Consider the following 21,439-nt stretch of genomic DNA (forward strand, 5'->3'; position numbering starts at 1 on the left):
TTCCACTATTGATCACTTTTTGGCCCCCATTTCCAATACTAATCACATTGATCCCTTTTTGGCACTCCGTTTCCAATACTGATCACATTGATCCCTTTCTGGCACTCCATTTCCAATATTGATCACGTTGATCCCTTTTTGACACTCCGTTTCCAAGATTGATCACATTGATCCCTTTTTGGCCCCCATTTCCAATACTGATCACACTGATCCCTTTCTGGCACTCCGTTTCCAATACTGATCACATTGGTCCCTTTTTGACACTCCGTTTTCAGTATTGATCACATTGATCCCTTTTTAACCCCCATTTCCAATACTGATCACGTTGCTCCCTCTCAGGCCGCCGTTCCCGGTACCGATGGCCCCGATGCGGTGTCTCAGGGCGCCGTTCCCGGTACCGGCAGCCCCCGCGCCCTTTGGGTTCCGCTCCCTTTCCCTTTCCCTTTTCCCTTTCCCTTTCCCTTTCCCTTTCCCTTTTCCCTTTCCCTGTCCCTCTCCCTGTCCCGTCCCGCCGCCCTCAGCGGGCGCTGCCCGGGCCGCCCCTCCCCGGAAGCGCCGTCGGCCCTCAGCGCAGGTAAACAGCCAAGATGGCGGCGGAGGCCGCGGGCCCGCCGGGGCCCGGCAGCGGCGGCGGCGGCAGCGGGACGGGCCTGACGGACCTGCCGGGCGAGCTGCTGGAGCTCATCCTCTGCTGCGACGTGCTGGGAGCCGCCGACATCGGCCGCGTGTCCTGCACCTGCCGCCGGCTGCGTGAGGCGTGCCAGCCCCGCGGCAAGGTGTGGCGGGAGCGCTTCCGCCTCAGGTGGGCAGCGCCGGGCTCGGCCGGGGGGATCGGGCACCGCGGAGCCGGGATGGTCGGGAGCGGGGTGGGTGCCCGGGGCGGTGGGAGTGCCGCCGGCATCACCCGGTCCCGTCCCGGCTCCGCGGGCACCGAGCGGTGTGCAGGGGAACGCGGCTTCAGGGGTGTCACCCGGTGCCGGGGCACCGCCGCTGTGCCAGGCTGCCCCGGGTTTATCCAGCCGGGCCTGGAACACCGGCAGGGATGGCGGTTTCGGAGGTGTCACCCCGTTCCACGGGCACCGCCGCTGTGCCAGGCTGCCCCGGGTTTATCCAGCCGGGCCTGGAACACCGGCAGGGACCGCGGCTTCACGGAGGTTTCACCCCGTTCCACGGGCACTGCCACTGTGCCAGGCTGCTCCGGGTCTATCCAGCCGGGCCTGGAACACCGGCGGCTTCTCCGGGCTTGTGTCCCGCACCCTCCGAGGACTCCCGCAAGCCTTGTACGAGATTCCTGCTTGCCGCCCTTCCAAAGCCCCGGGGAGGGACCAGGCTGAGCCTGCTGCTCGCAGGGGCTCCCCCTTGGCCCGAGATCAGTTTTGTGGCCCTTTCCACGCCGGGGCCCGTGGATTCTCTGCCTTCCCAGGGCCAGCCCGGGCTCTGCCAGTGGAACCATACACGGGGGTTGTGCATTGGCCTCCTTGACCCCTCCAAAACTTCCAAAACAACAGACAAGACCTGTAATTTCTGGTGTTTCCCCCCCCCCCCCTCTACACAGCCCCCTGAATCCGACTAGCTCAGAGATATGGGGCTGTGAGGGGAGGAATTCCAGGAGAGGGAAGGGTATTCAAAAGAGGCTCTTACCCCAAGGGTGTTGGAACAGCTCTCTTTATTCTGTGGTGTCCATGGAGAGCGGGGCAAAAGAGAGAGAACAGGAATTCTCAGGGGTGTATATAGGTTTTGGACAGGGTGGGCTTTCCTGGCTCCCCGCCAACCCCGTTGGGGCAGGAAGGAGGATCCAGGGGTTATCTTGATCAGAGTCACAGAGGCCCGGGGGAAAGGGGGGAAAAAGGGTGCCATGAGCTCACCGTAACAAAGACCCATCTCAGGAGTGATGCTGGGCAGCAGAGAGCTGTTCTCACAGGTTCCCAGACCCTTGGGGTGGGGTTTTGCTGCTGTTCTGTTTCCCCCAGGCTGCTGTGCACGTTTTGCATGGGGGTGATGCTGGTGATGCTGTGCTGGTCTCAGCAGTCCTGGAGGCAGCTCCCCTCATCCCCAGGGCTGTCCAGTCTCATCTCTTACCTGCCTTTGTCTGTGTTGACACAGGAAAAGCAGCAGAATTGCTCTCTCTAGCTGCCAGTTGGCTCCTGAAATTCAGCTCAGCCCAAATGTGGGGATTGTTCCCTTTTCACAGGGGTCAAAAAGCTGCTGAGGAGTTACAGCTTCCTCACTCCAGCAAGCCATGGCTTTGGGACTGACTTTCACCAGTTCAGTGGCTGCAATTCCTGCAAGTTCCAGCCTGGTTGGGATCCAGCAGCTGGAATGGGTGATTGACACACGTTGATCTCCTCTTCGATAATGGAATTTTTGGCAGGAGGCTTCACCCTGGCCTTGCCATCCTGGCTGGATTCCATTGTGAGCAATGGCACTTTCATCTTTCCAAAATTCCCACCGTCCTTCCAGCCCATGAAATTCTCCTTTCTCATCCCAAATTAAAGGACTGTGATGGTTATTGGGAGGTGGCTACAGTTCAGCAGTAGCTGAAAGGCCAGGAATTCATCAGGAGAGAGGTTGTTATGTAATGTGAGGTTATTTGACTTTATTTTGTGGAGACAAGTGCAGGGGTGTTTTATTATTAACCAGCAGGGAGATATCTTCCAGGATATGGTTTGGACACCGGTAATAATTATTATACAGGAGGAGTGATTTCAGTATTTGGTAAATTAAATAAATAAATAAATAAATATCCTGGAACAAACCTAAGGAAGATGGTTTGTATAAATCAGTAAAAATGAACAGCATTTCAAAATATGGAATAAATCCCCCCCTAAATGAAAAGAAACCCCCTTTCTCTCAGCTTCATTTCCAAAATATTTCCATCTGTACTGATTCTTGTTCAGGTTTCTCACACAAGTGATCCTGGTGTCCTCACAGCAGCAGGAGTTGCAGTGCTGGCACATATTTTATGGCACAAAGCTGTGTTGTGGCACCACACACCCACTTTATTCAAAAAGGTGCTGCTAACAGCCCCCAAAGCATGCCCTGAAGTTGGATTTTCAGCTGAACCTTGAATTGCTGGGTAAGCTGTGAAATGTGTGGAGTTTGGGTCTCAGTAAAGGAGGGTTTTTTACAAGAAAGCTGTGAGGTAGTTTATTTTTTCCTTCAGACAATTATTTCTTGTCTCTTGTCAAACTGCAGAAGCATTTAGCTGTCACAATTTAACTTCAGATTGTGTTTTCCTCCCATAGATGTTGCCACCAGCAAGGGCAGTGGAGGGAGCTGTGTTTTTAATGAGCTCCCTGAGGTGGTAGGAAAACACAGGACAGAGAATTCCCCTTCTGTTCAGTGCCAGCTTGGCTTCCTCCTTTGTGGCAAACTCTTTTAATTATAAAACTGAAGCATTTAGGATGTTTAGGTATTGAAATCCTGGAGTGGGAGCCTTGAAGGTTTCAGGAGAGCTTGCTTTTAAATAATCATTAATGCACAGCTGCAGTGGGGGAGCTGTGCTTTGATGTCTGAGGTAATTCAATACAGATGAAAGCTGGGCAGTGTTTGGGCACTGTCTCAGCTCCTCAGGTCACTCTGGAGGTTCTCAGGGAGGTGAAATATTAATGATGCTGTTGGTCTGTGTGTGTGCAGGTGGCCATCCCTGCTGAAGTACTACAGCCACAGTGACAGTGTCAGCTGGCTGGAGGAGTACAAGGCACGGCACAACGCGGGGCTGGAGGCGCAGAGGATCGTGGCTTCCTTCTCCAAAAGGTTCTTCTCAGAACATGTAAGTCCTCCCTTCTTTGTGTGTGTGCAGCAGTCCAGCCACTTGTCTAATAGAATCCTTAATAAAATCATTAATTGACTCATTAAGGTTGGAAAAGACCTCCAAAATCAGAACTGAACCGTGTCTCTGAGCACCACATCTTCACATTTTCTGAGCCCTTTGCAGGACCTCTGAAAAGCCAGAGCTGACATTCCTGAATTCCCTCAGGAAAACAAATCTTGCCACTGTGCAAAGAGGTTCTGAGAGCAGCACAGTCCAAGTGGCTCTAGGGCTGCTTGTCTGAGATTTATCTGCTGGACAGTAACCAGAGCTCAGTCAGGCTGAGATTTCTCACAGCATCCTGGGATGAAATCTCGAGTACACAAAGAACATCATTATTATTATTATTATTCTTTCAGAAATGTTGTGGCTTGCAAATGATGCAGCCACAAGAGCCCATGTTCTACCCTTGGTCTGCTGCCAGAAGAGTTTAGGCTGAACCCAGCACTGGTCCTTGCAGCAGCCCCACAGCAGCTGCTGCCAGGAGATTTTTCTTCCAAGGGTCCAGAAAATTGAACTTCTTTGAAGGACAGCAATTGCACCACTTCCCTAAGCAGCTTGTTCCAATGCTTGGCAACCCTTTCAGTTGATCAATTTTTCCTGATATCCAACCTAAACCTCCCCTGGAGCAGCTTGAGGCTGTTTCCTCAACACTGCCTGAGCATTCACATCACCAGGGTGTATTCTTCTTTAAAAATCCTTAAACCCTTCAAAAGTTGTTTATTTCTTAGAGGAGTTTTGCCTTTTAAAAATTAGTTTATTTAGTCTTTATTATTATTCTTATTAGGAAAAGGTGCTTTTTCCCCCAGAGGGTGCTGGGCACTGCCCAGGCTGCAAAGGGAATGGGCACAGCCAGAAGCTGCCAGAGCTCCAGGAGCATTTGGACAGTACTGCCAGGGATGTGGTGGGATTTTGGGATGTCTGTGCAGGGCCACGAGTTGGACTGGATGATCCTTCTGGTAGCTTGGGATATTCCATGAATCCGTAATAATTCAAAGATTCACCTTCCTTGATTGTGATTAATTATTTTTATTAGTTTCTCTTGCCCCTCTCTCCGTATCTCCTCAACTGTGCAGTCAGAGATTTTGTATTTCCTGGCTTTGTGTGAAAATGCTGAAGCAGAGCCAGAAGGGGAGAGAGTTCCAAATCCAAAGGTGTGTGGAGTGCAGAACACCCTGTGATTGCATTCAGCCCTAAAATCTCTGCTTTTTGCTGGGCGTTCAGCCCTGGCTCTGGGAATTCTGAAGGCCACAGGGTTTGTTGACACAAAGCACAGCTGCTGTTTCTCGCTGCAGACTTTGTGCAAGGACAAGTTCTGAGAGCTGTCACAAGCCCTTTGAGTTCAGGAGCAAAGCATAACAGGGCCACTCAGTTGCAAAGTGTGTTTTTGAAGTTCTCCAGCCAGCCATGACCCTGAAAAGCTTCTGTGTTCAGTGGGGAAAAGGTGAAAATGCGGTGTCTCACACTAATGTGCACATGAGACAGGAGTTGCTTGGCTGTTTGCTTGGTAGCTGTGGATTTTGGCAAGCTGTACAGCTGGGTCAGCCTGGAATTCTGTGAAATGAGTATAAATACTGCCTGTAACTTTGGCTGAATTCAAAATCCCACACAAGAGCCACTAAACAGCCTCCCTTTTATGGCTCCTGTGCAGAAGGAAGGCAGCGGGGCCAGGTGGGGGTTTGGTGTCTCCTGGCTGCTCTGTTCTGCAGCAGCCAGACATTTGTCCATGGAGAATTGTCAGAGCATTAACTGGGAGAAGCAGCTCCTGGATTCCTCCTGTTTGATCACATATGCCAGGACCATGGAGAGACCATTAAGCAATACCCAAGGGCCTCATGATGAGAAGCCTCTCCCGAGGGGCCAGAATCTGCAGCTTGATTCCCTGCTCAGAGCTGAGAGGAGAAGGCTTTCAACCCATATATGAGCCCATATCCTATAGTGAAAAGCTTGAAAGCCAATTTTTTTTACAGTTCAGCCAAAGTTTAGAAAGTGATTTTGAATTCTGGAAGAAAATAGCTGTTCTGAATATAGATGCAGAAGTGGTTGTTGCAAAAAAATAAAGGCTCCTGCTTCTTCATTCCTTCACCCAGGATGAATCTCCTGTACAGGGGGGTGTATGGAGGGGTTCAGTCAATCACAAGCAGCAGTAGATTCCACCTTAAAACCACTTGCAGCTTGTGCCTATCCTGCATAAATGTGATTCTGCTGGTCCTGAACTCAGCATCTCAGCCCTAAATGCTGTAGAATTGAGCTGATATTGCTATAGGATATTCCTAGGGTTCTCAATAGAATAATAAATCCATGAGTACAGACTGTCAGTATTTGGGGTGCAGGGCATTTTTAAGATCTTTAATAAATTGGGGAAAAAAAAAAAATGACTTATTTGTTTTTGAGACTTTTTCCGAAGTTCTGGGAGAATCTGTTGTGCTGTGCATAACTCCTTGTCTGCTTTGGCAGGTCCCCTGTGATGGATTCAGTGACATTGAGACTCTGGGGTGCCCCAGCCATTTCTTTGAGGATGAGCTGATGTGTATCCTCAACATGGAAGGAAGGTAAGAGAGGGCTGAGAAATGGCAGGGATTTCCCTCTTTCACCAGTTCAAGGAGAAAAATACCCTGGTTAATGCCTGACCTCAGCTTTTGCCCTTGGTCACTCATTAAACAACACCCCCAGGCTTGCTAAGGCCTAATTTCACAACAGATTGAGTATTTCCAGAGGAAATAATGGAAATTTTGTTCCACAAGAAAGAGATCCTTGGGTTTTGTGTTGCTTTTTGTTGTTTATTTCCTTGCCAGCTCGTGGCATCTCTTGGGCCATATCCCATGCACCCTCAGCTCTGCCTAAGCAGTTCCCATCCTCTTGTTCCTTTTTGATTTAAGCCTGGGTCACCTTGCTGAGCTGATTTGCAGGATTAGACCAGAGGGAAGCAGGAATCCTTCAGGAATGCCACCATGAATCCCTGTACCCTGAAATTCCAGCTTTTTTTTTTTTTCTTTTCTGAGCTGGAGTTGGTTTGTCCAATTTTTGTCCCCAGAGAAGCAACTGAGTTGAATTCAGCCACTGCAAAATTTGCAGTTGTGTAAATTATTCAGACAGGTGGTAAATAAAACTCCTGGGTTTTATCTGCCTGGATTATCTCATCACCTTGATTACACTGGGCAAGAAGAGTAAGTTTATTTGAAGGTTTTATTTGGTTTATTTGAAGGTTTTTTTGCTGGTAGCACCTACCCAGGCTGGGTTTGGTGTGACATAAAGCTGTGATAAATGTCCTTAATGGGGCCTAATAGCCTTGATTACAGGGACTGTTAATAGGGCTTGAAAAAACCCAACTGGAATGGCAATCATCTCATTTTTGCCTTTTCCCATCCATTTTATTGCCTTTTCTCTTTGAGCTGGGCCTGAGCATCTCTCATTTGACGACTGGTTAAAAAGCTTTTGAGGCTTTGCACTGGCCAAATGCCTCCCCATAAAGCAGAATTGATGCTAATTACACCCTGATTAAGCTGTAGTCAGTGCCATTCAGGAGCATTAGACTAAATCATCTCCCTGGAAGATATCCCAATAAGCAGTTGTCCCTATTGAAGGTCCCAGTTTATTGGAAGAAGATAAAATATTGTGAGATTTGATTGCCCTGCTGTACAGGAGGATGGAGAGGCTTTAGAAAGTGGTGGGACTTTGCTGTAAAAAGTTTTGGAATTGTGTCAGCTACAGAGCAACTGTTGATCTCCTCCTCCCTTTTCAGAGCTACAGAGTTTGTTTTCCTCTGGGGAATTTTGTTTTTCTTCTGAATACTATTGGACTGACATTCATGTCCCTCATCCATCTATTTTTAATGCTGAGAGGATGCTTTAGGAGTGGCTCTGGAGAGATGCAGTCAGACAGAGGGTAATGTTTTATGAATAAAGTATAGGATTTTAATCAGATATTCCTGAGCTCCTTTAATTAGGATCTGTGTTGTTTCCCATGGTAATGTATCTTCTCAAAATTATGTATCGGTGATGGGATGAAAATTGGAGATGACGGGAGCAATGTTTTGCAAGTTATGTGGCTTTTTATGATAAATTCCTCTCAACATTCCCCTTTTGGGTTGACTTTCAGTGACAGTGCTTGTTGAGAAAAACAATAACCCAAACTGTAAACTTGTATTAAAACTTAAACCAACTGTTCATCCTTCAAGTACCTGTTTAGTGAAATATTTCCTCTTGTGTTTAACTGTGCAGGAAAGGACTCACCTGGAAGTACTATGCAAAGAAAATTCTCTATTTTCTGCGGCAGCAGAACATCCTGAAGAACCTGAAGGAGTACCTGCAGCGCCCCACGGAGCGGCAGTCCTTTCTGGAGGGTGAGTCCTTGGCACAGAGCCCAGCCACACACCTAATGCCAGCTCTCCATCATGCTTTGGCTTGCAAGGAGCCTGCCTTGCTTAGATTCCAGCAAGCCCTTGGCTAATGACTCAAAGAGTCCAGGTTGGATTTTGGATGTGTCTGGAATCCTTCCCATCCCGCAGCAGCGTTGCATCAAAATGTCAGGACAGCATCAGGTGCTGTCAGTGCTGTGTGCTTGAAGAATCACCCCTGGACAGCTGGGCTGAAGGCAGAAAATGCTAAAACACTGGAATCTTGGACAAGGTGCTGAGAAAATGAGCTGTAGCTCGACATCCTCATTTCTGACATTGCTGCAGTAGCCCCCTTGAGCCAATTCCCAGTCAGCTCCCTGCTTTCCCCTTTCCCAGGAGCTCCTCAGATAGAGGCAGGGAGCAAGCACAGGGAATTGTAGCCTGAGCACTGAGAATATCTCCAGAACTGAGTGTTAAACTCTGGTGGGAAACAAATCCAAGTCCAGTCACACAGTGAGAGGGCACTTACACCTGCTAAGAAAGAAAAAGCTCTTTCTTCTGCTTCTTCTGCTCTTTGTGTCCTCACTCTGGTGGATTATTCTCCTTCTGTCTTCTGAATGGCTCAGAAGCTGCCAGGGGCTGTAGAAGAGTCCCTTCCTCTTGGTACACACTCAAAAATGTCCCTGAAAGAGGAGAAAAGAGGCTGTAACACCAAAGCTGGTTCTTGTTAATGCAATAGACTTTGAAGAAGGGACTTTTAGGGCAAGAAGGGAAAGCAAAAAGTGTCATTTTCTAGAAAAAAACCAAATTAATTATGAGACTTAGTCATGTGGGTCACAAATATGTGCGATTTATCTGCTGTGAATGTGCCAGCAGGAAGTGTTTTGGGAATTTCCACCTGGTCAGAGCAGGGAGCACTTTGGGAGGACAAAAAGGAGACACAGGGCCCTGCTGAATTGCTTGATTTACAGACCAGTCGTGGACATGCTGACAGAGCCATGTAGGAGGCTGGAAGAGGTAAAATCCTTACAGTTGATTCCAAAGATTGAACAAGAGGAGGCTTTGGAAAGAGCAGTGGTGCCAAGGAGAAGGTTCTGTGAAAAGGAAATATTTTCCTGCAGAGGCTTGGGCAGGAGGAACATGAAAGCTTGTTCTGTTCTGTGTTGTGTCAGGAAGATGGAGAGCAGGTGTGGAAGAGAAAGGTGAATGTAGCAGATAAGGAAATGATGAACAAGGATGATATGGAGGATGTGACAGGAAGAAATCAGAGCTGAGGCAAGTGAGTGAAGCTGGGATGGTTTCAGGCTCTGAATAAAAATCTCTGTACATTGGGGAAGTGCCAGGGGCTGCGGTGTGAGCACAGAGCTGGTCAAGCCTGACCCGGCAGCATTCCTGCTCAAGGTACAGATACCTTTCAGCGTGGTGGAGAGAGCAATCCTGAGTTCAGCTGGTAATTTCTCATGTCAGCTCATTCCCTGCGTTTTGTGTGACAAATCCAGCAGATGACTGCAGGTTTCAGACACAGAGCTCTGCTGTTCTGCTGCAACCGCTCGCTGCATGCCTGGAATGTAGAGCAGGCAAAACCAAGCAAAGAAAAAACTGAAGTCCTGTTTCTTATGTAGTTTGTTTTTTCCAGGTGCTGTTTTGATTGATCAGTACTGTAACCCCCTGTCAGACATCTGCCTGAAGAGTGTCCAGGCTCAGGTGGATGATATCACGGACAAAGTGCGCAAAGTGCTGCGGACCAAGAACCCCAGGCACCCCAGCTTGGCTTCCAAGGCAGGTACTGTACAGAAATGTGCCTTCCTGCAGAGCCTTCCTGCGCCTCTGCACAGCTGAAACAGCTGTGGAGTTGTGGCAGCTTAAAGAGCTGTTGTTTGTATCCCCTGGCAAACAAAATTGTGACATTTACTGAGGCCATCATTCACAAAACAGATGTTCAATAGCCCAGGGTTCAGTCCATCTGATGCTAAAAGAATTGGGAGGGGAATTATGTTTTTTCCCATTTGTTTCTGGAATCTTATTAGTCCTGTTATCTATAGCTGAGCTGTGGGACTGGGGAACAACCTCTTTCCTGCCAATCTCAGAAAATCATCAGTAAAAAGATGCGTGTTTATAATTTCCAAAGGTCAGGCAGCATCTTGTTTATTTGTTTTATAAACACTGAGTAATTTCTAGCTTTCAAGGAGAGACTGAGCCTGCCCATGCAAAGATTTCATTGCATAAAGCTTGAGTGCTCTTGTTTTCTCAGTCTTTATTTCACTGCATGTGTTTCCAGGAGAAGTTCTTGTTCCAGAAGTGGAACTTCAGAGGCAGGTGCTTGATGCCATGAACTGTGTCTTGTATGAGCAGCTGAAATACAAAGGAAATGAGCTGGATTACTACAATTCACTGAATTCCTACATTCACCAGGTATGTGTGTGTCAGGCAAAAGCTGGGAGGCTGCAAGCTTTGAGACACTTTATTTGTCTGAATGTAGCCAGACAAATAATTCTCTGTGAAGAGCAGCTCTTAAATAAATATGTTATCCTTCAGTGCATTTTCTGTCAAGTTGTATTTTCAGTTGTGAAATCAACCCTTGAAATTTGTGTTTTTCTTAAATCCTGCCTGTATTTTTGTCACATTTTTCTCCCCCAGGTTTTGATCCGCAGGACAGGGATTCCCATCAGTTTGTCTGTGCTTTATTTAACAATTGCCAGGCAGCTGGGAGTCAAACTGGAGCCTGTCAACTTTCCCAGCCATTTCCTACTGCGATGGTGTCAAGGAAAAGAAGGGTGAGTGACCTGCTGAACTCTGAAATTGTGCCCACAGTGACAAAAGCCAGAACATATTTACAGCTCCAGACCTATATGGGAGTGTTCAATTGGGTTCCACCTGCCTGTACAGAGGGAAAGATCAGATCTTTAGGAAAGATATCCTAGAACTCAGCTGCTGCTGCTGGATGGTAACTGATTTCCTGCTCTAGACCTAGATGAGAATGTTTATTATTTTCCCTCTGGAATTATAACTTATACAGAGGGAAAAATCAGATTTTTAGGAAAGTTTTTCTAGAACTCCGTTCTGCTGCTGCTGAATAATAACAGATTTCCTGAAATAATAATACCCATGAGGTGATGTGAGAATTATGGAAAAGAGAGAAGCTACCAGGTAGTGTCTGTTTAGGAGGGAGCTGAGAAATGAAGGACACGGGTTGGAAGTGCTGAGGGAAGAACAGAACAAAGAAACCCTGCTGTACCACGAGATCCTGATCACAGTTTGGGCTCTTTGTTGCCTCTTCAGAAGCACAGATATTTTTGACTACACCTACATCGATGCCTTTGGGAAGGGGAAGCAGCTGACAGTGAAGGAGTGCGAGTACCTGATCGGGCACCACGTCACAGAGGAGTTCTACGGGGTGGTGACCTCCAAGGAGGTCCTGCAGCGCATGGTGGGCAACCTCCTGAACCTTGGCAAGAGGTGAGTTGAGGAGCCATACCCTGGGAAAAAAAGGACCAGGGGTACATGGTCTGCATGTCCAATATTGCTGCTTCCAAAAGGTGTCATTCACCTCATGAGATCCTGAACATTCTGTGTGTCACAAGGCATTTTAATCGCCTGCATTGAGTGGAAACAAAAATATTTAGTGAAAAAAATAGACAAGATATTGTATTTTCTCTGTAAAAAGCTGGTAGGGACTATCCACCTTGAGTGCAGAGCCTTTTCCTGTTATGTGGCAGGTATAACATTGAACCTCTATGTTCAAATGAGCATTTTCAGAGATCCTGTTGGTTGTAGAATATTGAGTTTTGTTCCCAAGTCCTCCTGATAATCCCTTTCCCAAGCAGCCGTAGACAGACTCACAGGAGTGGAAGGACTGTTGTAGGTGACAGGGGAGCAAAAGGAAGTGGCTTGGAGGGTGAATTCTCTGTGTGGGATCGTCTGACCAAGGAGAAGAGCTGTGGGTGGGGGGCAGAGTTCAGTGATCAGGTGTGGAGTGCTTCTCCTTGTAGCAGGCTGATGTGGTGAGTGACAATCCATGCTGGAGTCACTGCTGTGAGCATGCTGTACCTGCAGCATCATTTTGGGGACTCCCTCTGTCCCTGGGAGCTCTGGGGACAGGGTTGCAGAGCCTCACAGGTGAGTTTCCTTTCTGCTGGCAGAGAGAGCACTGACCAGTCCTACCAGCTGCTGAGAGACTCCTTGGACCTGTACCTGGCCATGTATCCAGACAATGTGCAGCACCTCATGCTCCAGGCCAGGTTATACTTCCACCTGGGAATCTGGCCAGAAAAGGTACCTGGGCACTCAGGGGAATGCTGTGGGGAAGGCTGAGCACTATTAACACTGGCTTATTGATTTTTGGGCTATGTCAGCCTGCATTACAGTCTGACACGAGTTGTTTCTGTAATAAATGCAGTTGGAGGAGTTCTCACATTGCAGGGAATCAATCTGAAGCGAGGAGAGTGGATGATTCTTGGCTGCCTGTCCTAGGGGAGAATTGGGAGCAGCTTTGAGTCATAATTTATGATTTACAGCTTGTCTTGTAACCAACACCATGGACTGTTGAGTTATAATAGCATCCTGTTTGTGCCTGAATTGTGGTAAAACTCCTGCTGGGCTCTTGCAAAAGGAGCAATTACCTTATCAGAAAACTTTAGGAAGTTATCTTTTATAAATAAAACCAAAGCTGTGCTTCCAACCTTGGCCACATAGTGTGTGGCTCTTGTGAAAAAGCAGCTTGATATTGCTGTCCTTGGAATTCCTTTTCCTTCAGGGTAGCAACTCCAGTCCTGTTATGTTGGGGGGTGTGGGAAAGAAGGTGCTGAGATTTACAGGTTGTGTGGATCATCCAAGGTTTTCACTTTTTCTCAGGAGAAGGCACAGGGAAAAGCCTGTAAGTCAGAAAAGTCTGATTTTTTTTTTTAGTGTGCCACTGCAGCACAGAGGTTTTTCCTGCTCAAAATGCCCTGTGCTGGTTCAGTGGAGCTTGTGCCAGTTCACAGTTGTGAGTTTGGGAAGGGGACAGGAATATTGGCTGGATAGAAGCTGAGCAGCAGCAAAGCTCTTCCCACCAAATCAACAGGAACAGGACTGCTGGAGGAGCTGCCTCATTCCCTTTGAAGAACAAACTGTGCTAAGCTTGCCCTTCCTTTCTTATGGTAGCAAATTTTAGGTCAGCTTAGAAAAACCAGCACCAAAAAATTGTGTATGGGAGGGACTCACTGAGCTGAAATAGCAATTGGACATAAATATGGAATACTCAAAGATCTTCCTGCCCCCTCCTGGCATTCAGGGATATGTTTGGAGAACACCAGACTTGGATTTGCAGCCCCCCAGAACACAGAACCCAACCCCAGGGCTGAGTTTTACTGGGCTCTCTGCACCAGATGCAATGGAAATGAGCAAATTTGGATTTTTCAGGATTGCATCCAGTCGTTCCAGGCTGTCAGGCAGGATTGCAGCTAACCAGAGAGAATGCTGTGTCTGACAGGACACAATGTACCAGCTTTGACAGGAGCTGCCAGATTTATGGATGGGTAGGAAATCTAAAAAGTCCTGCAGAGCTACACTTAATGTTGCCCTAAATATTTGTAAATAACAGTAAATAAAACTCCCAAGATTCTCTGGCAGCTATGGTTCCTTGCTTAAGGATTTTTCAGGATTTTGACATCCTTCTTTAATTAAAGTGGCCAAGAAACCTGAGCTGTGTTTCTTCTCATGAATTACTCACCTGTCCTTTAGTTAAATTGATTTTCCTCGATTTTTGGCTGCTGTTCATGCTGAAGAGCCTGAGATTTCCATTCCTCTTCTGCTCCTGCTCTGAACTTAATGACCTATGATCAAGGAGACAATCCTTTTGCCAGGTGCCAAAGTGTGGCAGATTTTGGGACTTGAGGTGGTTGATGTTGAGACAGATACCTGTCTTTTCCCAACATGTTTACATAACAGGTTGGGTTTTTTTTTTTTCCTTGTATTACCAAAAAATTAAAATTTGCTTTTCCTGCCTGTAACAAATCCAGCAGCAGGTGCTCTGATGTTGTGCCAGAGGGTGGAATTGTGGATCTGCAGACCTTGCTGCTCTGTGTTCTTTAGTCATCCTGAGACAAGCAGCTTTTCTGTCTTGTTCCTTGGGAAAGCATCATGGAGGTTATTTTCATTTCCTCCTCTGCTGCCCTATTTTTGCTCCTCACAGACATGCTGAGAAGCTCTTTTAAGTTAAAATATTAGTTCTCAAGAGCAGCAGAAGTCACCTGGAATCACTAGAATCGCTTCCCAGCAGCATTTTGGGACACTGGGAACTGCATTCTCCTGACAGGAACCTGGAGAGATGGTCTCTGGGCACTAAACAGGACATGATGAACTCGTGGGGCTGAGTTTTAAGGAGCTGTTGAGCTCTCCAGTGCCTTCCCTTGGAAGCTGGGAGCGTTACAAAGAGAAGAATAAGAACAGGCTGTGTGCAGGCTGAACATGGAGCTATGGCAGAGAACAGTGTAGAAGATGTTGTGGCAGATCTCAGGGCACTTATCTGCAGCTGACTCCAGCAATATATCTGTGTGTGTTTATGTCTTGGACAGGTGTCTGCTCAGGAAGGCAGGAACCTCCCTTGAAATGGAAAATGCAAACCCCCTCCCTCTGAATTATTGTAATTTTGAAATTAAAAGGCTCTCAGGCAAAGGTATGGGAGCAGGAATAACAGTTCTTTACTAGGAAAGTTAAAAATACAAATTCAATAGTACAAACAAACAAAAACAAACCACTGCCAGAGTCAGAACATGCCCTGTCCCCCTGTGGGTCAGGGAGGTGGCAGCAGTCCCATCCCAGGGTGGCTCAGCCCTCCTGCAGTGCCAGCTGTGCTTCTGCTGGAGCAGGATCCTGCACAAGGGGGGAGTTTTCCTCTGGAGCTCCAGGGCTGGGGGAGATGGGCCTGGGCTCCTCTGGGAATGCAGTGGGGAAGAAAGCTGCTCCTCTGGGAATGCAGTGGGAAGAAAGCTGCTCCTCTGGGAATGCAGTGGGGAAGAAAGCTGCTCCTCTGGGAATGCAGGGGGAAGAAAGCTGCTCCTCTGGGAATGCAGGGGGAAGAAAGCTGCTCCTCTGGGAATGCAGGGGGCAAAGGCTGCTGTGCTGTTCCCAGGTCAGATTGGATCCAGGTAGGAATGCTCAGCTCCTCCCCTGGGCAGAGCATCTCCTCATGGATGATGGAATTTTCTCAGCCATGCAGGGACACTCAGTGGCCATGAACAGCAGAGATCTTCTGGAGGGAGGATTAGCTGTGGAGGAGATAAAGAAAACTGCCCAGTGAACAGAAAACACCTGCCCCAGCTCTGACAGATGAGGGTAGAACACACACCGCTAGCTACACCTTTCAAGCTAAGACAGTTTGTAAGTTGTGCTGCTTGGGGCCGTGTCCTGAACCTGTTTTTGCTGTGGTTTGGAAGGTCCTGGACATCCTGCAGCACATCCAGGCCCTGGACCCCTCCCAGCACGGGGCTGTGGGGTACCTGGTGCAGCACACCCTGGAGCACATCGAGCGGCGCAAGGAGGAGCTGGGCCCCGAGGTCAAGCACCGCTCGGATGAGAAGCACAAGGAGGTTTGCTTCTCCATTGGGCTCATCATGAAACACAAGAGGTGAGCTTGGAGCCTTCCCCACGGTCAGCTCTGTGGCAGCAGAGCAGAAGGGTTTGAGCTGACAGCAGTGAGATGTGTTTTAATGCCAAGGAGGAGTGGGAAATGCCAGGCACGTGCGTCTGTCCCGTGCAGGAAAGTGGGGGCAGCTCACAGTGCCTGGAGAGAGCAAATGTTTGCACTGCAGAGAGCCTGACTTGTCTGAGTCATCCTCTGTCACACAGGTACAGAGCTCTCCAGGAAACAGCAGCAACCACTTAATGAGGGAATGTGCAACACAGTCAACTTTAAAATCGATTCTGATATTCCCAGGACAGTTTGTGGATGTTTCCCTGTGCTCTCATTCCTGTTCTGCCTGCACTGCTCTGCCAGAGAGCCAGGCCAGCACTGTGTTGGTTTGGCCACTCCTCTGACTCCCCAAGACATCCAGAGCATATTTGAGGGCTATCAGCAGTGACAGTTACAACACCTCACAATTAAAGCCCATAAATATTCTGTAAATACTGATGGCTTTGTTCTCTGTGCTGGGCTTGCCACGTCTGTGTGATAAGCACAGGAGTAGGTGCACAGCCCAGTGAGGTGGTTGATCCTTCTTTATTTCTTCCTTTTCTGTCTGCTGACTTTCAGGCTCTTTGTCATTCTCTTTTCTTACTCAAATTTGGTTTTGCTTTGTCGTCAGCTGTTTATTCCTGTCTATCCAGTCATTCATAGTCACTTCCCTCCACTTCAAAATACAAACACAAAGTCTTTCTGAATTATTCTTTTCCCCCTCTTGCTCCTCTCCTCCTTGTGCCAGCTCTCAGGAGTTTCCTATCCTGTTTGTGCTCTGTTAATCCTGAGGAGAAAGCGCTGGCTCTGGAGTTTCCTCAGCCTTTGTGTGCAATTTCTTGAACCAGGTACGGCTACAACTGTGTGATTTATGGCTGGGATCCTGCCTGCATGATGGGCCACGAGTGGATCCGGAACATGAACGTGCACAGCCTCCCCCATGGCCCCCACCAGCCCTTCTACAACGTCCTGGTGGAGGATGGCTCCTGCAGATACGCTGCCCAAGGTGAGCAGGGGCTCCTTGTGCACTCTGTCAGGACAAAGGGGTGCTTCAGTGATTAATTAAGTGTGATTAGCAAGGGTTGTGAAGGTGGAGGTAGGAAGGAAATGATCCTGAGTCGTTGCCTGCTCTGTTTGCTCTCCATGAAATCAGCACTGCTGGGATGGACAGGAAGGCCCACTCTGCTGTGATCTCCTCTTTGACAGGAGCTGCCAGATTTACGGATGGGTAGGAAATCTAAAAGAGTGTCCAGAAGTGTTTTGTACACTCTCATGGTGTGAACCTTGACTGCTGCTTTGAAAGAAATATTTCAGCTTCTGCTGAAGGTCAGTCAGCAGCTCTCGACAGCTGTGCCTTGGACAGGACCTGGAGATGGGATGTAGTGAGGGATTGCTAATCAGGACATGCTTCTGGCCACTGTCACGTGCCAGGATCCCAGGGGACACAGGTAACCTGGCTGTTAGTGCCACCTTTAACCAGAACAAAAATGAATGGCTCTTCACCAGTACAGGGAGGTGTAGAAATCTCTATGTCACATGTGCTTTATGCAACAAGCCATAAGAGGAAACTCTTGTCTGATGGTCAGAGTGTGTGGTAAGAACTGTTAAACTGAGGTTCTGAACAAAACTACAGAAGAGGAGCACAACTGTGACTCTGTACATTGTAAAAATGTTAATTTGCCTCATGTTTGTGTTCCCCCTGTGACAGGGAGGAGCATCCAGGCAGGGCAGCTGCACAGCCAGAGTGTGTTTGGGTAAGGGAAGACGTGGAAGCTGCTGGAGGGAAAATGCTGACCAAAATGGCCTTTCCCTGGGTGCTCCCTCATGTTCTGGTCTGCTGAGTGTGACAAGAGGTGTGACAAGAGGTGGTTTTACAGGCAGGGACACTCCTCCTTCTTTAGATTTAAAGTGCAGGTGTTTCCCATTGTCCTGAGATTGGCTTTTTTATATTCAGAAGCCCAAAAACATGAAGTGGCAAATCCTGATGGTTCAGAACAGGCAGGGCTTGGTCTCTGAGAGTCTTAAAACCAGAAATTCATGTGTCATGGGTTAATATTAAAATATGCCTCTTGGTAATTACCTAATCAGGTAATTGTCCCCAGTGCTGCTGGGGCTGAGTCATCATTTATCTTGTGTTTAATGATGTTTAAACAAACAGAGCCCTGTCTGGTCCCACAGTTCTTGCAGGGTAGGCTGACTCTGTTATCACTGCATCTCTGTGGCCTCCAAGAGTTCTGATGCTGCTGGGGAAAAGTGAAGGGTTTGTTCTTGCAGCTATTGATACCCCTTCTAAAACATCCTCAGATCATTTGGGAAGGATTATTTCATATCCTCCTGACCTGACTCTGGGGAGGGAGGGAGAGATTTTACTGAAAGAATCCTAAACAAATCCTCATGTGGAGTTTAATTTAACCCACTCAGAAATAACCCCAAGCTTATTATAGATAAATGTACCTCAGTTTGAGGCCTTCCTGTGAATCTGTGGGTTGAGTGCAGCTAATTCCAGAACTCCTGTGTCATTCAGGGAGTTTAGTACCTGTCCACTCTTGTCTGTGTTTGGTTTGCTTTGTGACAGCACAGGAGAGGGATCTGTGGCTCAAAACTGCTCGTCAGCACCTTTGGGAGGCTTCCACCTTGTGCTGAACTTGCCTGTGTCAGCCTGTTCCCCTGCCAGCTGCTGTTCCATCCCTGCAGCTCCAAATCTGCAGCTCCAAATCTGCAGCTCCAAATCTGCAGCTCCCCATCCCTGCAGCTCCCCATCCCTGCAGCTCCAAATCTGCAGCTCCCCATCCCTGCAGCTCCCCAGCACAGCTCCCAGCTCAGCCATGCTGCTGCAGAGCACTCAGCAGTGCACATTGTTTTCCGCAGTGGTGCAGTATCAGAAAAGGTCCTTTGCAAGCCTCTAGGACTGCACCAGGCTGCTGAGGCATGGAAAGCTCTGGTGCTGCTGGCTGCACACCCTGGCATGGAGCAGCTTCAAAGAGCCTGCATGGATTAATAGGACTTCTCTGTTCCCACTAATGAACTGGATTTCAGAGACAGATTATTCCTGAGTGACATTCTCTGCACCCCGGCGTGTTCCTGCCCTGCCCAAAGTCAGCCTTTGATCCTGAAGCAGCTTTTTTTCCTAGCTAATACTACCTGTTTTATCTGGCACAGTGCTGTAAAAAAATGACATCATTTGGGAGTGCTGCAGGGCTCCAGCCTGTGGGATTTGCTCCCAGTCCCTGCTCTGCACTGACACTGCAGAGCAGCCCTTGACTGGGGTCACCTTTGGGGTTCAGTGTTGTTTAACTTGTGCCTAATCAGGTTATCTAGAGGAAAGGAGCTGCTGTGGGAAAGAATCAGCATGTTCTTCCTAGGGACTTTCACTGCACTTGGGGAGGTTTGGATTTAGGGAAGTGTGTTTTGCTGGAGGCACATGCTGGGCTTTGGCGTGGTGGAAACACAGGCTGAGGGAGGAAGCTCTTGGCTCTTCTGCCAGGACAGCCTTGTGCAGGTGGGCTCACCTTGAGGGGCATCTCTCCAAAAACAGATCCTCCAAGGGCTGTGAGGGATTAGAGGAGCAGAGCTCACTGCAGCAGCTTTTCCCCACGCTTACAACCAAGTCCTGTGACCAGCAGAGTGGGAGCAGCATCCTGCTCCTCCAGCTTCATGCCAGGCAACCCCAAGCATAAAGCAGGTGCCATGTCCCTGGTCGGTGGGGTCACCAGGAGGTGAGGCTCTGTGAGCAGTCACACTGCCCATTGTCCTGCATTAGGGCATTTTTTCCTTTCAGGACCAGATTTGGTGTTTCTAGAAACACAGACAAGGCCTGAGAGAGGCCCAGGGTTCGCTGCCTTGCAGCAGGCTGTTCTGTAGTGGTAACTGCTGCCTCCCTGTCCTGACAGAGAACCTGGAGTACAACTCTGAGCCTCGGGAGATCCCTCACCCCGACATCGGCCGCTATTTCTCCGAGTTCACCGGCGTTCACTACCTGGCAAACACCGAGCTGGAAATTCGCTACCCGGAGGATCTGGAGCTCACCCGAGCCACGGTGCAGAAGATTTACAGCTCAGGCAAGGAGTGAGTGCCAAAGGCAGCCTGGGGACAGAAGCAGCTGGAGTGTAGCTTTACCCTCTTTGCAGAACTTGCGTGGGAAGCAAGTTTGGTGACAATCCTTTGGCTTAATGCATTGAAAACTGCACTGAACTTGGAAACTGGTGCTACAGCATCTTCCCGTTGTCTGCCTGCCCATCCTGGCCCAAAGGCACAGGGACACTTTGGTACTTGAGGCCCAGCAGGAGGATCTTGCAGGGACAGCTGTGCCAGGAGCGTTGTCCTTGGGAAGGATCTGCACATTCTGTCCTGCTATGGTGGCATTAGAAGGTCAACACAGCGAGATCATGCTGTGGAATATGGAAGAATCCTCTCTTCCAGAGAAGGAAGCTGTTTGTCCTGGCAGTATTTCTGTTTGGCTGTGTCTGTCTGGTTTGGTTTGAGTGTGTATCCTGTGCAGGCAATAGTTTTTAAAGTTTCTCACGTTTCACTGTTGTCTTCTCCGGTCTGAATTTTTGGGTCAGGTATTGCTTCACCTCTGTAGTCTGATTGTTCCTAGAGCTACTGTTCCAATCATGAATATCCTTCTGAGCCTGGCAATATCCTTCTGGGCCTGGGAAAGAGCTCCAGCCACAAAACCAGCAGCAGTGAGGCTCGTGGGGAGGCGAGCAGTGCTGAGCCGGGGCCAGGTGGCCGCCTCGCCAACACAGACACTCCGAAAGCAGAGGAGGAGCTCCTGGCCCTTTCCCATGCCTGCTGAACACACCAGCCCATGTCCTGACCTTGTTCTTCAGTGTGTCCATCGTGTGTGTCCAAGGTGGGATCGGTGGCACAGCCATGAGTGTTCCCAGGAGGAGCTGGAGCCTCCTGGGGATGTTTGGTGGGACCTTGAGTGACTTGGATGGACGCGGAGCTGCCGCTCGCTGCCATCTCCAATTCTCTTTTTCCAATAGGTATTTATGCAATACAGTGGAATGATGACTGGAACCTGGCCATCCCTGGAGTCAGCCAAACCATTACAGAAGCAAGATGTAAATTCCTGCAGCTTGAGGCCTTCTTCCTTCTTGCCAAAAGAAAACGGATTCTAGGGGGGGCGCAGACTTGGCTGCCTGCAGGGGAAGAGCTTTAGCAGCTCGAGGCACATGACTTTTAACCTTGGCTTAAAGGCCCAGACAGAACCACTGCAGAGGAGGTTTTCCTCTGGGCTCAGGGGCTGTGGGGTGCAGAGTGACACGGTGTTTGTGCATATCTTTGTGGTTTCTGAAGCAATGTGTGTAGAGTAGCTGCAGCTCGTGTCTCCTGTCACTGTCCACTTGCAGCACAGTAATTCTCCTCTGAGCTGACAACTAGGGCCCTGTAGAGGTAGGTGGATGCTCTTTAGTCTCTTATGCACTACAGGTATCTCCACGTGGAATCACAGCCCTCCTCTCCAGCAATGCCTGCCCTGCATGTCACCTCCTGCGACCCTGAGCACTGGTTTGCTGTGGAAATAAATGCTGAGAGCCCAGCACTTTGGTGGTGGTGGTCTGCAGGGATCTGGGGCTCCAGGAGGAGCAGCCTGTGGGGAGAGAGTGAGGAATGCTGAGGGGGCTCTGCTCCAAGC

General features: G+C 48.8%; 1 protein-coding gene across 2 annotated transcripts; it reads left to right on the forward strand.

Moving 5' to 3' along the window:
- Positions 1 to 539: 539 nt before the first annotated feature.
- Positions 540 to 21,343, forward strand: FBXO21 (F-box protein 21). Of its 2 annotated transcripts, XR_003962978.4 has the most exons (13): positions 540 to 802; positions 3,637 to 3,772; positions 6,269 to 6,363; positions 8,032 to 8,153; positions 9,784 to 9,930; positions 10,426 to 10,559; positions 10,785 to 10,921; positions 11,427 to 11,603; positions 12,287 to 12,419; positions 15,563 to 15,753; positions 16,647 to 16,804; positions 19,689 to 20,653; positions 20,790 to 21,343. XR_003962978.4 is itself a non-coding variant. In XM_030285900.4 (12 exons), exons 1-12 carry the CDS (start codon positions 588 to 590, stop codon positions 19,865 to 19,867), a joined length of 1,824 nt encoding a protein of 607 aa, XP_030141760.2. In that variant the 5' UTR covers positions 540 to 587; the 3' UTR covers positions 19,868 to 21,343. The 2 variants fall into 2 exon arrangements, 1 of the variants encoding a protein (XP_030141760.2); XM_030285900.4 differs by having other exon boundaries at positions 19,689 to 21,343.
- Positions 21,344 to 21,439: the final 96 nt, after the last annotated feature.

Source organism: Taeniopygia guttata, chromosome 15, assembly GCF_048771995.1.
Source record: "Taeniopygia guttata chromosome 15, bTaeGut7.mat, whole genome shotgun sequence".
NCBI lineage: Eukaryota > Metazoa > Chordata > Aves > Passeriformes > Estrildidae > Taeniopygia > Taeniopygia guttata.

Bases quoted from the DNA above. Each gene is read 5' to 3' on its own strand.
- FBXO21 (XM_030285900.4), top strand. From the start codon at position 588: ATGGCGGCGGAGGCCGCGGGCCCGCCGGGGCCCGGCAGCGGCGGCGGC. The intron at 10,560-10,784 runs GTATGTGTGTGT...TTTCTCCCCCAG, and splicing joins TGAATTCCTACATTCACCAG to GTTTTGATCCGCAGGACAGG. The intron at 12,420-15,562 runs GTACCTGGGCAC...GTGGTTTGGAAG, and splicing joins TGGGAATCTGGCCAGAAAAG to GTCCTGGACATCCTGCAGCA.